The 18132-nt window shown below is 44.2% G+C and overlaps 1 protein-coding gene across 2 annotated transcripts; it reads right to left on the bottom strand.

Annotated features, from left to right (window-relative positions):
• Positions 1–10798: 10798 nt before the first annotated feature.
• Positions 10799–16596, bottom strand: SCG2 (secretogranin II). 2 transcript variants are annotated; one of them, XM_066556318.1, is made up of 2 exons: positions 16494–16596; positions 10799–13153 (listed from the first exon to the last, which is right to left on the bottom strand). In XM_066556318.1, the coding sequence occupies exon 2, from the start codon at positions 13137–13139 to the stop codon at positions 11262–11264; it is 1878 nt and encodes a 625-aa protein (XP_066412415.1). In that variant the 5' UTR covers positions 13140–13153; positions 16494–16596; the 3' UTR covers positions 10799–11261. The 2 variants fall into 2 exon arrangements, with proteins under 2 accessions (XP_066412415.1, XP_066412414.1); XM_066556317.1 differs by lacking the exon at positions 16494–16596 and adding an exon at positions 15651–15751.
• Positions 16597–18132: the final 1536 nt, after the last annotated feature.

Consider the following 18132-nt stretch of genomic DNA (forward strand, 5'->3'; position numbering starts at 1 on the left):
GAAGGGCTGGCCCTTGGCTCCATTGTTTGTAGCACAATGCTTTTCATTCAACAAGAAAGGCACAAACCAGTTATAGTTCAGCTAATCTTTCTGATCTTCTTTTAATTAATCCCTTTCAATGGAAGTTCATTTCCACTTGCACAATCAGCCTGGCAAAGGCAGATACTCCTGCAGGAAGAAATCACCTCAGCAGAAAAATCACTCTTGAGATCAGGGCTGGGAGACATGAGACAAACAAGCAGACCAGATGCACAGAGATAGCAAAATAGGAAATTGAAGAACAGTTTATGCTGCTGTCTCTCCTCAGTTGGCTCAGTTGTTTTGCATGTGTGACTAATGTTGCAGAGGCAGCTGCTGCTGACAAGAGCCAGCATCCCAGCAGGACTGATGCAGCCCCAGCCAGACTCTGCACATGCTGGAAAACAGCAGGAGATGGAGATGGCTGCTGGGAGCCTCTGAAGTGACCACAGAGGCTGGGTGCTTTCAGCCCTGTTGCTTTCCAGTGAGCCTCTTTAGGCTGTACCTCCCTAGCTGCATGTGGAGCTGCTCCTGGGGCTGTGCTCTCTGATCAGCTCCCACATCTGTCCTGCAACAGCTACATTGGTTTTACTAAAAACTTCAACAATGTTTCTGTTTTAAATATAGGAATATAACAAAATCCTTTCCAGGTTTGTGGAACAGGTTTGGAACTTAATGCCCAGTTAGGCAGATTTGAACACAAGATTTAAAAGCTTAGAAACAGCGTTAGAAAAAGGAGGAGGCTTTAGAGCTTTGCCTTAGGGATGGGACATATTTCACAGACATGGTCTCCAAAGACCCATACAAGGTCTGGGAGATACTGATGGCAGTGGTGGACTCCCACTGAGCTCAGAGCAATCAGACTTTTGCCAATAATTTCTCTGTAGGCATTAACAGAGCACAGCTAGCAATGTGATAATGGACTCTGCTACAGCTCTGCAAAGGGTGAAACCAGAGTGTAGTAAAATTTCTCATTTCTCAATAACAGCAAATACTCTGAATTGTGAGGATGCTATAGATATTGCAGAAACATTTGGTAACTAATTGGCCAGAATACTTGTGCATAGTTTTAGCATTTCCTCTGCTAGAAAGGGAACTGAAAAGGCCAAGGCTGATGCAGTTATAATCCCATTTCTGTATTTACTGTGTTCTGTGACCTCAGGCAAGAGCAGATCAGCCAGTTCCTGGCTGTGTGTGTGTTGCAAACCATCATCTCTCACTCAGCCTGCACCTCAGCCATCTCCTGGGTCGGTGTGGGCTGCAGCACTGTGTTCAGGCAGACCAGGAACAGCCCTGTGTGCCTCCTGGGCTGCTGTGGACCCTTTGCAGCAGCCCCCAGACTCCCAGATGCCATTTCCTGATGGCCAGCACAGGCAGACAGGTGCAGGTGGGCTGCAGGGAGCCCATGCTGAGATGGGGAGCAGCACTGGGGGTCCCAAGGTGTGAGTGAGAGGAGCTTTTACTCCTGGGGGACATGGAGTGCATGAAAAGCTGGCTTGGCAGTGCACAAAGCTCACCCCATGGGTTTGGGTTCATCTTGGGTGTGGCAAGGAAATCAGCAGTGGAAAAACCTCCAGAAATTTCTGGAAAGCCTCCAGCTATCTGTCTTTAAAGGTAACACAGCTGTTTCCTCTTTGCTGGCTCATGTTTGCTGCACTGCAAACTTGGCATTCTAAAGGCAGGTGAGGAACATGGGGACCAGGAACTGGACCAGGGACAGAGCAGGGACAGATGTAAAACTCCCCAGGTCAGGGCAGCCCTGGCAAACATGCCACCACTCTGCTGGGTGCCCTGTGCAGTGAGAGGGGATTCAGCTCTGGGCTTGGAGGAGCTGATCAAGTGCCCAGAAAGGGTCAACTCACCTGAGGGGGCCATGAACTCACCTAAAGGATGAACTCACCTAAAGGGGTGAACTCACCTAAAGGGGCCATGAACTCCCCTAAAGGATGAACTCAGCTAAAGGGGTGAACTCCCCTAAAGGAGGGAACTCCTTTAGTGGAAAGGAGCAGATAAAATGGGAGGCTTGTATCCCCCTTTGGTGGACCCAGAGCTCCAGCTGGTTGCTCCTCCAGCCCTGTGAGCACACAGGAGATGTTTCACCAGGAAGTCCCTTGGGAATTGCTTTCTCTGACAGATACCTGCACACACACACACACACACACAGATCTCCTGCTGCAGCTCTGGGTTAGACTCAAGAACATTCTTTGCAGATGCAGTGACCTGACTCTGTGATTCATTTATCTCATGACTCTGTTAGCATCAGAGCTGCAGCAACTTTAGGTTTAAGGAAGATCCACCCTGTAAGTAAAAGAATAATTTACATTGAAGTAGCTAATTGGCACCTCAACACTTTAATATATCCACTTACAATTGCATTTGGTGTTAGAGAGCATTATGTGAGGTAGCTAATGACACTGTCTTCCTTCCCCTTTCAGTTTTCTGCAATGGGCACAAAACCATGCTGCAATGAGAGGGCTGGTCTCTGTAAATTGCTTGCTAAATTGAACTGGATTCTCAAAATTAACTTTAAAAGTCCATTGAACTGCTCTCCCAGAAAAGCTGAAAATTATATCAAATTCTAAATTACATGTGAAGAAAGCAAACTGGCTAGTTCTGGGGAGCAGAACTACAGCTTTTATATGCTATTATCAGTAATGGTCCTTGACAGACTTCTCTGGAATAACAATACTTCCATGGATGGGAGGATACCTTATTCTGGATGCAGGATATTTTGCATCAGGCTGTAGTTGTGTCTCAACAAACTTATATGATATTTAATTCTCCACTAATTCTCTTGCCAGAAGGAATGCAGAAAGCCTCTTACAGGTGCTATTGACCACAGAAATGCTGAAAAGATCTTATTTTCTGCTTTCTAGCTTAAGAGAGGAGAATGATATTTTCTTTTCTTGAAACAAGATTTTTTTATCCTGAGAAATGAAAGTCTCCTTTGAGTAAAGCAGTCTGCAGATTCCTGAACAGGTAAAAACCCTTAGAAGCTAAACAGAAAGGGAATTTTCAGAAGAGAATATAGTTCATTTTATGTTCAGATGATTCTTACCTCCAGTTTATACTTCATTTTTATAGAAGAGCTTTAAGAAAAACTTCAAGAGCTGTATAAAAATTTGTGTTGTGTGAAATGAAGTGTTTGGGGTTTGATAATGTTTGGATCCATCTAAGTGTTGGAAAGAATGTAGCATGGATAGACCACAAGTGTGTCTGTCCTTACAGGGCCCCAGCCACTGTCCCCTGTGCTCCCCAAGCTTGGGGACCAGGCTGATGAAGAAAAAAACCTTTCAGAGCCTGCCCAAAGACAGTGCCTGGGGCAGGGGAGGGCAGGGGAGCAGCTCTGTCCCCTGGCAGGGCTCCTGGCCAAGGTGCAGGCTGGTCCCAGGGTATCCCAGCTCCCTGGGGCTGCAGGGGTGGCACAGGGCACTGGGGAGGTGTGTCCTGCCCATTCACAGCAGGTTTCCAGTGCTCAGGGGTGGCTTTCAGGAGGCACAGGAGCATATTCCTGTGGGGCCCTGGGAACCAGTGCTGGGTCTTCACAGAGACCTTGGACATTTTGTCCCTTGGATCTCCTCCTGCTTGGGCTGGGGAGGTGGTCCTGTCACAACTGTGCTCCCACAGCTGCCAGTCCTCTGCTGCTCCCTGGGGCACAGGGAAGAGAGGCTCTGCTGGGCAGGGACTGCCAGGTGCTCTCCAGAGACCTGGCTGCACATGGAATTGTCACACACCCAAACAGGACATAGACAGAGGATTCATTTGTCTCCATGTAATTACTGGTCTAGATGGCCAAACCTCTGTGTCACAGACACATTTTATGAAAAATCCTTTCCCTAGGATTTTTTTCTCCTGAGAAGCTGAGAGGCCTCAGGAACAAAATGTAACCAATGGTTATCTGCTGCTGTGGAATGCAACAGGTGCATCTGGGATTGGGCTCATGTGGTTGTTTCTAATTAATGGCCAATCACAGTCAGCTGGCTCAGACTCTCTGTCCCAGACACAAACCTTTGTTATCATTCTTTCTTTTTCTATTCTTAGCCAGACTTCTGATGAAATCCTTTCTTCTATTCCTCTAGTACAGTTTTAATATAATATATATAATAAAATAATAAATCAAGCCTTCTGAAACATGGAGTCAAATTCTCATCTCTTCCCTCATCCTAAGACCCCTGTGAACACGGTCACACCTCGGTACTCAATGAAGCCAGCAGGGCTGCAGTAACTTACCCCAGTATAAGTTACCCCAGTACACAAATGTGGCTATTTATAAGGAAAAGCCAACCCCAGAGTTTTCTTAGCTTTGCCAAGGCACAGCAGCTTGGAAAGATGAGCTGTTTTAATGTAGGTGCCCAGTTTTAGGCAGCCAAATTGTTTCAGTGTTCCAAAAGTCATAATATTTTTAGGAGAACAGCATCCCTGGCTTTAGTTTCTTTATGGATAAGTAACAGACACTGGGGAGCCAAGGCTGGTGCCTTCCTTGTGAGAAAGTCAAGCTGAAGATCTGTCTCCTGCTGCCCAAGTCAGATCTGGTGGCAGAAATGGTCCCTCACACCTCATTCCTAACCTGTGAATGTCCAGCAGGGTCCTGCCTGCTCTCCTTCCATATTTTCTGTAGCAGTGGCTGCACTGAAGCATCTGCTGCACTGTGCATCTCAGTGGTCTTTGCTGAAAGGGGGGTAAATCACTGCAGTGCCTGTGCTCACCCAGCAAGGCTTTAGAAAGCAGTGCACTCCTTCTTCTTAGGCTCTTGAAAGATGTAAAGTAAAAAGGTCAAGCTATAAATCCAACTTTGTACTCATAGGATATGTAGGAGGACAAATAATCATATCTTGTCAGGCTAATGACTCTTTAAATGATTTCCATCTCCACACATAGAAAGTCACAGCTACTGAAATGTACAGCTCAGTAGGTAAAATGTGCAGCTAGTCCAGAATTGCAGTACATCTATTTTCAGGTGCCACAAAACACATGTTCATCAAGAAGGCTATTAAAAAATTCATTTCCTAAAGACATCAGCAGCAGGCTATGGAGGAGATCAAGTACTGGGTAATGAATTTCACAGGCAGCATAATGTGCACTATAAAAAGGTGAGCTATAGGCAAAGTCATTTCCTTAGGAAAAAGGCAAGTGTCTCAATGGTCTTGGCATAGAATTACTATATTCTACTTTATCTCTGCAGTTTGATATGTAAAGTGTGTATTTTTGAAAGGTCACTTCCTTTTTATATTTATAGAAAAGTCTGCTTTTGGCTGCTTCTTTGGAGAGGTGCTATAGGGCAGGAGTTAATTTAAAAAAATACCCAAGCCAAAGGTGAAGTTCCACTTTTTTTTTTCCATTCTGAATATTTAAGCTGTAGGAGCTGGTCAGCAAGAACTTTATCCACAATAAAATAGATTCAGAATTTATAAAGAAGATGAAGCCAGGCTTACTGACTCATGCACTAAGATAAGTCAGGAGGATGGTAAATGGAAGAAAAGGAAATTACACAACCTGACTAACAAATGAGTTAGCCAAGAAAGTAACCACTGAGGTGTCAGCTCGAAGACAGAAGGCCCCCAAAGCCTCAGGTTGCCCAGGGGAATGCTGATCTTCAGGCAGTCTCCAGTCCCATTTTCCCCAGATGATTCCATTATTCTGCAGCATGGCCAGGATAAATTATCATTTATCTTCCCCATTGCACATGGTGGTAGGGAGTTACAGGGATGCAAGGGCTCCCCAGCTCATTCATCACCTGGCTTTGGAGAGCACTTCAGCAAGCATCCAGTATTAAGTTAAAAATGTAAATGTTTCCTTTAGCAGGGTTAATGAAATAAAGCTAATCATATTTTCTGGCTGCCACTTGTGAATCAGATGGATGGGAAAAGGTGTTTGAGCAAGTATTGACTTTACTGAAATTTTCTTGGAAGGTTGTTGTCAAAATATTGCTCCTCATGAACTTGACCTGCCTGCCACAATTTATCTTTGCATATTTTTAATATCCAAATTACTTACCACCCCTTTTGTTTTCATATCTGTGCCTGAACAGTTTTCCTAAAAGCTCATGGGTTTGCACAGTAACATTTCCCTTGGCTAAATTACCCAGTAGAATATGGTGGTAGTTGCAGATTTACATACAGAATAAAATTTTCCAGTCTAGTGTTTTTTTTTCTTAGCCTCTTTCAGTGTGCTAGCATTATCAAAAAGTTTCTTCCTTGTTGTATTCATGTTTGTAAGAAAAAAAATCAATTGATAGTGTGTTGAATCTGAGTAAATTTACCCTTGCAGAAAATAGTTTTCCTTTCAGATTATATTTCCATCCTAAAACTGACTTGCAGGGATTTAACATGTCTCCTGTTATGCTAAATGAATAACAAACAAGGAATGTTGGGGGTTTCCCCATTTAATGATTTATCTTTGTTTTTACCTTTTTCTCTGTGTGTATGTGCTGTTCCTGGCCTGGCTCTTACACACTGAATAGGGGAGTACAAGAAGATTTAAGTGGTTTGTTGTGCTGCTATGACATTTGTCAGCAGGTGGCAAAACATGTAGCCATGGTAAAAAATGTGTTTCTTTGCAGAAATTATATGTTGCATCTCATCCAAGCAGTCTCATGCCTTCTCTTAGGTCAAAGAGGAGAGAGAAAAGTGGAGATGGGAGTTTTCTTTTTGTGTTCAGGCTCAAGATACATACAATGTGAAACTAAATAGTATCTAAAATTTGAGCTAGGAAAAAAAAAACACTTAAAGGATGTATGATTTGGGAAAGAGCTTTAATAGACAATAAAGAATGACCATATGTTTCACCTGAAGATCTCAACAGACAGATTTTGTGCCCCTCCTTTCTGTGTGTTGGCATGAGCTTAGAGCAAGAGGAAAATAACCCAAAAAATGCTTTCCCAAGGTGACCCTGAGCAAAGTCCTGTCAGGGAAGGATCCCACTGTGTCCAGTAGATGAGGTGGCCCAATGGTAGTGACTGCAGAGCAGTAGGAAAGCTGCCCTGAAGTGGGTGACCCCCTTAAAAAACATGCTCAAATTTGCATAAACTCTTAGTTCTCATTAAACATTTAAATGGAGTGGCACAAAATGCACCTCACAGCTACACCTGAACGGATTTACTGTAACTTAAGCAAGAAGCCAAACAAACCCAGTGGACCCAGATTTGCTGACGTAACCAGGGAGACACAGAAATGGAATAAAGCTCATAATTTCTTTTAGATCCTGTTTTGGATCCTGCTCATGCAGCCCAGAGGACCTGGAGGCTTTGTGGCACTCCCACCAAGGCATTCCATGAGAGCCTGGCTCCTATGCCAGGATACAGCATGGGGCTGTGCTTTCAGGCTGATGCCAGGAAGGGTTTGGGGAGGATATCACTGAGCAGCAATTGTAGGGGCTGGGCAGTGGCCAAACAACCCCTTTTTAAGATCTCCTTGCCCAGGTGTGCAGGACCTGCCCTGCTCAGGGGCTGCAGGTTTTTGTCCTGGCAGAGCTCTGCACGTTGGACCATGTCATTGCACAGCAGATCTGCTGAGTGGCTGTGGGGAACTTCTGAAATAATTGTGCCATAGTTATTCACCAGGGTACATTACATTGGGAATCAGAGGTCACTTTCCTTTCTTTACAAGGGAAAACATTGTGAGTGAACCTGTAATTTTGAGTACACTAATTCCAAGACATTTGCAGATACCAAGTGGTTTCCTGGAATAACAGCCTCTCTCAAGAGAAACGTCAAATGCATTTAATCAGCCACATTTAGAGCTCTGCTACATCTACAAATGAATTATTAACGACCTCAAATGTTTTTGAATGATCCAAAAGTCAGGAATAACGTGGCTCTCCAGCTAATCAGCTCTGATTCAGGGCTTCTCCTTTCCATTTTATGCACTAGAGGCTCTGCACCTGCCTGCTGCTGCTAACTGGAGTTCCTGTAGCTCACATTAACCTCTTTGGAGGCAGCTGACATCCAGCTGTGTCTGTCTGGATTTGTGCATCATGGAGTAAATAGCCCTGGAGCCTGGGGGAGGGTGCAGGGTGCTCCAGGGAATGGGATGCTGCTCCCACACTGCACATCCCACAGGGCTCCTCTGCTCCTGTGGTGCCTTGTGTGACCTGGCTGCTGGCAGATGGGCTGGCTCAGGTGTGTCTGGAGATGCACGTTTGGATCATTAGTGTTTTTCTCATTAGTGACAGCAGGAGTGGCAGAGTGAAGCTGTGAGACAAAGCACAGCTCAGGCTACCTGTGCTCCAGCCTTGGCTCCCCTTTGTCATGTTAAGAAAATCATGGCTTATGTCACTTCTCCTGCAAAACAAGTGTCTTGTAAAGTGCTTTGGGAAAGTTACAACTGTCACATTACATGCAGCTCAACCCCCTTCCACTGCACTGTGGAAATGCCCTTTTAGAAGGAAATAATTGCTACAATCTCATTTCTCCAGTCGAGGTAATTTGGTTACATTAATTTTGGAATCAACAAGTGTTCTCATTTAAGAGCTCCAGCTGACAAAGTAATGGAATCATCAAGAGGCAGATGTAAACAAAGCACTTGCAGTAGCATCTGAATTAATGAAAAAAACAAAACAGCATTTACTCTTATGGGTACTAATAAATGAATTCTAGGGTATGTACAAAGAAGAGCTACCTCAGATCCTGAGAAAGGTGTTCAACAGCTTGATATATTGGATCAGATACAGAATTTCTGTTTGATCTGTGTGTTGGGGAGGACCTTAAATATGAGGACACAATGAAGCACGTTTTAGGAGGAAGATTTGAGCAGAAACATTTTCTTTGCTGGAGAAAAGCCACTGACACAGAGAGTATAAACCAGCTGCATCTGGGATGCTGTCAAATCATAACACAAAAAGGGAATTAAAAATCTGTTCCTCACTTTGCCTGAGTAAAAATTGCAGGGTGGTCACTTTATTTTGTATATAATTATAGTAATAAGCTTGATAGTGTATCTGTTATGGATTATGCAGTCTCTGTGCATTATTAACAACATGACTGTTTGTCCCACTGCACCCATAAGGAAAACACAAACCACAGACAAATGAAAGCAGAAGCAGCCATGGCTATTAGGAACAATTAAGTACTACACAGCCTCTCTGCAGGGGGAGACTCTGGAGTGGTTTAATGGAGCAGATCTCATGATGGGATGTACATTTGGATAATGCTGTCTTACATATTCAGGTATAACTATTGCTCTGCTGCAGGAGCCTTGGTTGCATAGCAAGAGGCAGCTACAGCTACCAGGAGAGTGCTGCCTATTTAATATTTTCTCATTTCATTTAATTCCAATATAGAGTTGGAGATGAGTTTGTTAGAAATAAAGCACATCATAGGGAAATTAGTTGTCTGCTTTCTGTGGCTTGAAGAGGGAAAAGTACTGGTGTAACTTCTTAGCTTGAAATCAGTTTGACACCTCCATATAGTTCTGCCAGACAAAGTTCTGTTATTTCAAGTACAACCCCCCCTTTTCTTATTTGTGAAGATGAACCACAAAGTCCCTGCTGGCTGGCACACACTGTGAGCGAGGTGTTCTTCTAAAAAGTGATGTAGTTACTCATGCCAAGATTAGGATTTTCCAAAGCTTATTTCTTCTTCCACACAGTGTCTGACATATCTGTCCTTTAATGCATAGGTTTGTACCACTGGTTTCTTAGATCCAAAATCATTCTGGTATCCAAACTCGTCCTTGAGCTCTGCCTGAGCAAGAGCCTGGAGGCAATCAAGCACTTCCCCAGGGCTTTGGTCAGCTCAGGAGCCTGGGAAGCCCAGGGCAGGGGAGTGCTGCAGGCTATGGCAGGAGGGGAATGATGCTAAGAGACTCCCACCTGTCATGCCCACCACGTGTGACATCTCTTCCAGGTCCTACACATGCCTGGAAAAGCAGATATTTTATTGTGTATTCAAGGAATAATGGCTGGAACAGGGGCTGAGCTCCTGTCTGCTGTGAATGCTCAGGGAATGGCAACACTAAAGATGAAGTTTTATTTTTCTGCAGCCTTTGTACTTCATTAGACATTGCCAAAAATCATCGCCACTCCACTTAGCTCAGATGAGCCGCTACAGAATACCACAGGGAAAACCACTTTTAAACTATAATCCTGGAAATGAGCTGTCCCAGTGAAAACCACCTATGACTCACAGAGTTATGCAAGCACATTTCCTTCTGTAAAAGAGCCAGAACCTTTCCAGACCACCTACTGCAGGTCATAACAGGAGCTCAAGAGACATTTCAAATGCCCAGATAGTGTGCTGAATAGTAAAGGCTTTCTGTGTATTTATGTGACATGTAATGGTCATTTCATGGAGAAGGAAATAATATGTTATCAGACAAACCAATGCTGTTCCCCACAGGGGCGTTCCCTGCCTTGGAGCCTGCCTCTTTCTTTGTGGTTGTCACCATGAGAGATGGAGGGGACTCGTCTGCAGAGCTTCCCAGAGCTCACCTTGGAAGGTTCCATTTTGTATTTTTTCAGAGCTTCATCATCAAGCCTGTCTCAGCTGGACAGATCATTTATGTTCCTCCTGCTGCCAAGAGGTACAGATGCTCTTAATTATGTGAAGCCAAATTTTCAGTTGTAGGTAATGCAGATATTACACTGATTGACTTCAGCAAGCTCTTTAGGTACCCCCTGCTCTTAAGGGTAACACCAGTTGATGTTCTTATGGCCCAGAAAACCACAAGTTTATGCTTACAACTTAATTTGTAGGAAAAACAATATATTTCAGAAGAGTCATCTGTAGAAGTAAAAATATGTTTCCAATTAGTATGACTTTATCAACTGTCACAAAGAAACAAAGTCGATTGTCCAGAAATAATTTATTCATCAACAATAAAACACTGAATAGAAAAAGCCTTGTAAATAAAACTATATATATATAATGCTTTATTTTTTTATTCGATACTGCACAAAAACCACTACAGACAGTAACAAAATAATCCAATTAATCTTAAAAATTTCAAATTATAATTGTCACTCTTCCTTTATCATGTTTTATTAACAATGCAAAGGTCATTTGTTTACATATTATACTTTTACTTGATATCATTAAATTGTTTCTTAAAACACTGGAAGCAATTTGTTGCTTGCCCCATAATTTATAACATATATCAATAAACAATATAACAGCTCTGAGAAAGATATGCAGACTGTTCAATGGTAAATAGTCTACCATAGGTTGTTTAGTGTGAGAGCAGGAATAAATCACAACTGAATTGGGATAGAAGTCAACACATTGAAGAGAAATAATGCTTGGGGAACAATTACATGTTTTCCATTGCTCGCTTGGTGATGTGATCTCTTTCAAGCTCTGATTTCTCCTGTTTTAGGTACTCCAGCACCTTTGCCAGCATATCCTCATCCAGGTACTGCCTGGTTTGTGTGTCATCAGCCTCCCCAGCCATGGAGAGCCTTTTGCTGAGTGAAGCCAGCTTGGCAGCCTCCTGTGGTCCCAGCTGGTTGAGGTGCTCTCGGATGGCCTGCTCCAGCTGCTCCTCTTCCTGCAGGTTGCTCTCAGAAGCTGCAGCGGGGACTCTTTTCATCTGGTTGGTATTGATCACCTCGGGGTATTTTGCCAGCACCTTTGCCAAGTAATCAGCCAGCTCTTCATCCTTCTCATTCAGCTTCTCGTACTCCGCTTGTCGCCTTTCCAAGTCGTTCATCCAGGCAGCTTTAGGGAACAGGTGCCCTTTCAATCTTCTGGGAATGTAAGACAGTCTTGGCAAGTCATTTTCTTGATTAAGACGATTTAGTAAGTAGGAGGGATTCTGGTTAGCTAAATTGTCATTTCCCAGAAGGCTGACAATATCTTCAATATTGAGGTCTTCGGGTAGATTTTCTGGAATAAGAGGCTGCTTCATGTACCCGTTTTTAGAGTTTATATTATTTTTAAATATATCACTCTGTCCTAGATTGGTTTCAGTTATCTCGTCAAGGTCTTCTGGGAATTCCATTTCCTGCTCAGCTTCCAACCTTTCACTCTGAAGCTGCTTTTTTTCTCCAGCTTTCAACATGTCTATTAAATCCTCAGGAGGAATTTGCAAATTCCTTGAGATTTCTATCAGCTGAGCTATAGCCTGAGGATCAAGTTGTTTATCCAAAAACATGGATGCTCTTTTTTCCTCAAGTTCTCCTCCAGTCCTTAATTTCCTATTCCCAGCACTACCCATCAGCCTCTTCAGGTAGTAATTCATTAGTTTTGAAACATCCTCTGACACTTGATCTTTATTTTCTCTTCTTATTTCATCCTCAAGGAAGCTGAGTTTTCCTGATCTTTTCATTTCGTCGTCAATCTCCTCTTCATGTTTATCAATTTCCTCTTTGCTGTCTTTTATCTCTTCCTGGGTTTGGCTTTCCACTTTTTCCTCTATGGGGTTCCAGTCTTCTCCTCCAACCACATCTTCATACGCGATGTTATTCACTTTGTACACATCATCTTCATCATCTGTATACAACTTCTGGTCCTCATCCAGCCTTTCTTTCTTGTGGTTACTGGGCCCTGCCATCTTGCCCAGCTCCTGGAACACGGACTCCAGGGTGGCGAGGCTCTGGGGGGTGTACTGCTCCTCCACGATCTCGTTGGTACGCTTGAAGGGACTGTCTCTTGAACCCTCTTCATAGTGCCCAAGTGGCATCTTGAGGTACTTCTGCCACCTCTCGGGCCCCTTGTAAGCCTCGTAATCATCAGTTACTCCAGCTGGAAAGTTGTTATCTGAGCCCAGACCGTAGGGTTTATTCTCCTTTGGGCCAGCTTTTGACTCCTTCTCGGCTTGCCGCAAGGCTTCCAGCATCACTTTAACCCACTGGGACTCATCTTCAGTCAAAGAATCCCTCACATTATCCGGGAGGTGAAGCTGGTCCTTGCTTTCTCTCTGTGGGAGGAGGTAGGGGAGACTTTGATAAGAGTTGTAGTCAGGGCTGCCTTCTCCCTTGTTGGTTTGCTTGCGAAGGTCCTCTATGTATTCCAGCGCTTTGATCATGTCGGGATTTGGGAGCCTTGGTAGGTTTTTCATTGCATAGTCTGGGTCTTTCTGAAGCAGCTGGTGCTGCTGGAAGGAGGCTGCATCAACCCAATAGATTAGGACAAAGAAAAAGGTGAGAGCACAGGCTGCTCCAGGCTGGAAGGTTTTACTTTCGGCCATGTTTAAAATATTTCCTTTAAATAAAGAAGAAGAAGAAGAAGAAGGAGAAGAAGAAGAAGAAAAAGAAGCTGTTAACATATGGAAACAGGCTTAGAAAACAGAGCTATGCAAGAAATTTCTTATCTCTATGCTCCAAGTACTTGATGAACATTAATTGTCCAATGGCAGCACCAAAGTACAAAATACCAACCCTATATAACTCATGAAATGCCCATAGACACACCCAGATGTCATTTTGATCATGAGAACAAAGCACCTAAATGACAAAATTGGTGTATCCATACATTTAAATGCTGCTCAAAATACTAATATTAAAGCGACAGACAGAAATATTTTGTGAGATTTCTCCATAGGGCATCTCATTTCATGCCAGGACTGCTGAATGGTGCTGTATATTGCTAACTGTAATAAAATTATTGGGATGAAGTGAACATGACATATAAAATTACTTGCAAGTTTATTTCTGTCATTACTGATAGTACTGAAGCTATTATTTCCTTTATTTTGCTCTTCCGTATTAAAAAATTATTTGTATTACAATGGAATATCCGTTAATGATTCTATGACTCATCTTCCTGGGGCAATGATCTCTTATATGAGAGGAAAAATATAATTTATCTTAAAGGTATAAAATAATTTTACTGAATCCTTGAAAGCCCATCTTAGAAACAAGCTCGAGTAGGTAGGTTCTGAGTGGTGATTTCATTCATTTGCTTATTCATTCACTCCAGGAGAAATTGAATCAGGTCCCAGGACAGGCAGAAACATGACCACTGGCAAATTTGGTTAGAATAGATCAGTAGAAGCCCAGTCTGCCCAGCTTACACCAGACAAAAATAAACTCTGGAACAGAACCGGGAAAAATATGCTTCTGACAGAATTAAGATGATTACAGCATCGCTGTGCATGAGGATACAGCTGCAAAAGCCCAGCCTTGCAGGAGCTGGGCACCCTCCCCACAGCACAGGGGAAATTGCCATCAGTCATTCCCCAGGACACTCTCAGGCACTGGCACACCGGGGCCACAGGACAGATTGGACTCTTTTCTGACCCACTTGCATTAACAAATAAAGTACAATAATGAGAAAGGAATTACAAAGATATCCACTGCTTTGATTAATTGACCTATTTTGCTTCCTTTAGTTTTTGGCTTGGTAAATCATCCTGCTGAGACTCTGGTGGTTCATGAGAGCCCAAAAGAACTGTGTACACCCATGTTTACCCACTGCTGGAAGCAGAAAGTGAGCATGAATGCGTTCATTTCAGCTCACTTGTAGAGTTTTCCAATCCATTTTTGTCCTTGACATAATGTGACTTAACTAAATAATTAAAGCCCTATCAGTTCAGAGAGCTGCTTATTTTCCCCCCTTCAGTATGCATGAGCAGGCTAACAGGCATAATGGCAAACAATTTCCCCAAACATTTCTGACTTCGAGCCTGGATACATTTGAGCATTATTTCACAAATGATTAGTTCAACAGCTAATTAGATAGTCCCACCCTCCGGATTTGTGTTTGCCCTGAGTCAAAGCCAACACAATTGCTTCATTTTCTGTCACAGAAAAGGCATTAGCCCTGGACATAAATGTATATTAAAAAACCCCAAACAAACAAACAAAAAAAAAACCAAACAACCCCCCCCAACCAAACATCACCTAATTTTCTATTTCTGTAGCAAATAAGTGAAATTAAGGCTTTCTTTTCAGCAGACTGGTCATTAACAGAGTTCGTTTGATCAGCACATGAGAAACTGTCCTTTCCAAGGGATGGGGGAAGGGAGAGTCCTATAATCATCTGCCAAGCACCTCCCACTCACAAAGACCAGGAACTCACCCTCCTTCTCTGCACACAATTTGGATTGTTACAGCCTTTGCAAGGGCTGTCAGCATCCCACTAAAATCAAAATGTGTGCAGCCAGGCAAAGTTTAGTTTAGTGTCTGTTCCACAAGGATGTTGCTCAATTGGGTATTTCCTTTGCAGGAATAACAGATCATTGGCTCCTCTCTACATATTTTCTGTGCATTTGCCTCTAAGTCAATTTTTACTTCCAATTTATTGCTGGATGATGTTTGAAAGCTTTGTCAAACAGATTTGGGAATGATTTCTTTTACAAGCTATCAGTTCAGGTCGGAAATCTTGTCGTTAAATATACTGCGCTATCCAAGGTAAGAGGATTCCTCCCCCGTCTTTCAGACTTTAATTCCACATTTGCTTTTGAAATAGGACATTTTAGTCTATCTTTAGGAAATATTGTAAACATTCTCTTCTGTGCCTCTCAAAGGACAATATGCTAAAACAGCTCTGTTGTCTTCAGATCGATAACTGTGAAGCCAGTCTAGATGGAGAGCATATTTGCTCCTCTATTAGAACCTAACAAACAGGAAAATCATCTTTTAGCCAACAAACGAAGAAGCTCCTCTTTACAAAATGAGGCAACCATGACCAAAATTTAACACATACAAAGGCAATACGGACTGCAAAAAGTTCCCTGAAAAACAGACACAGAAAATACCTTGTTTCTGGGATGTTTCCATGGTAGCAGTAATTTTCTCTCTCATTCTCCTGGCAGTTGTTTCTGATGTGACTCTAATGTTTCCAGTGAAATTTAGCTATGAAAACTCATAGGTTTTTCCTATAGATGTGTCCCTGCTCTGACAGCCTTAGGTGAAACATAAGAGCAGTTTTCCACAGGGAAAATAAATATATCATGCACTCTTCCTCCCATTTCTTTTTTGCAATAAATAACACGACTGCAGCAAATGTGCCTTGTTTATAAGCGTCTCTAACCTTTTACCCTGTGGAAGGAACTAAAAACACAAACAAAACAGCAACGAAGGGTAAAATCCCAAACCCACGGCAGTCCTAGTGACGAGAAGGACTGTTTGCATGCGGATCCATCTGGGAAGAGGCTCGGAGGGTGTTTGATCCGAGGGAACCCCCCGCCCATCCCTGAAGCGCCGTGAGCGGGCATGGCTGAGCCCGCTGCTCCCGGGAGCGCTCCCGCTCCGCTGCCCGCCCGAGCCCGGCCGGCGCTGACAGCGCACGGACACGACAGATCCGCATTTACACATACATACATACATACATGCATCTTTATATGTGTATAATACTCATAGTGACAGGGGCTATGTGTTATATTTTATAGAGGTGTGTTCCCTTGCAAGCCCAGCCCCGGCACCGCCGGCTCTCGGTGCGACTTCACCGCTCTCTCAGTGTCGGATCCTCCTGCGCAGCCCTGGGGCTCCCCGCATCCTACATCCCAGTCTACATCGCTATATCCCAGTCTACATCGCTATATCCCAATCTACATCCCCGCATCCCTGCATCCTAGAGCCCGACGGCCCTGCAGCCCTACCTGCGCTGCCGCCGCTCCGCCGCTCCGCCGCCTTCAGCACCAGGACAGCGCCCGCTTATACCGCCCCGGCCGCGCGTCACGGCCCCGCCCCGCCCGGTCCCGCCCGGTTCGGCACCGCCCGGCCCGGCCCCGCCCCGCCCCGCCCCGGTCCCCGCGGGGCTCTCCGCGACCCCCAGCCCGGGCACGTCCAACCGGCAGCGGGAAAAGGAGAGGATGGAAAAAAACGGAGAAAAGTTAAAAAATACAGAGGGAAAAAAGGACGAGGAAAATAAAGGGAGAAAGCAAAGCAAGGAAGAAAGAAGAGGGAAAGGGGAAAAGATTTAAAAATAAAAAAGAAAGAAAAAAGCAGACGTGATACAGCCAGTGCCTTCTGCTTCTCAGGCTGGGAGGAAGGACTCGATAAACCCGACCCAGACCTCGTGGGGTGGGTGCAGAGCAAACCAGCAGCAGGAACACATGGAATGAACCCCGAGGTGGGTGCAGCCCAGCTGTGAGGATGACTCTGCACCCCAGGGTCAGTGTGAGTGTGCCTGGCTGTGCCCGTGCCTTGGCAGGAGGCGGCCTTTCAACAGCTATGGCCAGCAGGGGTTTTTTATTTTTTTCTCTTTAGTTCATTGAGCTATTGTGGCACATTTCTGGCTTTGTCACAGGGCAGGGATAGTTCATGGCCTTGTCATCAGTTGTAGGAGGCTCTGGAGCTCTGGACCAACAGAGATGGATGCTGTTGGTCCAGAGCTCCAACAGCAGCTGGAGGGGGAAGGACACCCCTCCATTGTTTGTCTGAGGTAGATGGAAAAACTGAAGCCCGTTGGGGAAATAGAAGGCAGAAGGTTCCTCCTGCTCCAGCAGCCCCCATCCCAGCCTGTGTGCCCTGGCTGTGGTGGCTGTGACAAGGGACAGGGGCCAGGCTGGCACTGCTCTGGATGGGGATGGAGCCAGAGAGATGGCACTGCCCATCCCTGGGGCACTGCCAGCTGCTGCTGAAAAGGCCCTCAAGGTTTTACCTCCATTTTCAGCACTCAAAAAGGGCAGCACTTGCATGGATCAGTGGGGTAAGTAAATACCACCATGCCATAAATCACAAAACACAAGATGCTTCTTGTGTTTCAGAGTTTTAGCTTGCTCCTTCTGCTTCCTTTCTATTACAGAAAGGTTTTCCTGCTTTGACTTTTAAATAAGGATCCCTTTTCCCCCAAAATAAATCTTTCCTGACAATTTTGACCTTTTACAGCACAAAATGCAAAAAAAACCTAGGATGAATGTACCTTCCAAGCCAATAAACATTACCAAATTAAATTATTGTAAGAACAGTAAGCTAGAAATAATTGTAGCCATGAACAGACAACAAGAAAATCCTGGCTGCATTTGCTGCAGCTGACACAGAGATCTGGAAATAGAGATCTTGTTTCACCTCATGTAGTTTTATGAGTAAAATACAGTATCAGTTTTTGTGTTGAAACTCTTCAGCAGCAGCTTTATTCTGGCCCCAGATTCCATCCAACACACACATTTTCATTACCAGACCCAGGAAGAAAAGAGCCCAAGAATTACTGCATTAGGGCCTGTGCTGGCAGCCCTGAGGAAGGGGAACAAAGGCGCTGCTGCAGTGAGCTGAGGGCAAGGTCCAGGTGCCCTGTGA

This window comes from Molothrus aeneus, chromosome 10 (assembly GCF_037042795.1).
Source record: "Molothrus aeneus isolate 106 chromosome 10, BPBGC_Maene_1.0, whole genome shotgun sequence".
Taxonomy (NCBI): Eukaryota; Metazoa; Chordata; class Aves; order Passeriformes; family Icteridae; genus Molothrus; species Molothrus aeneus.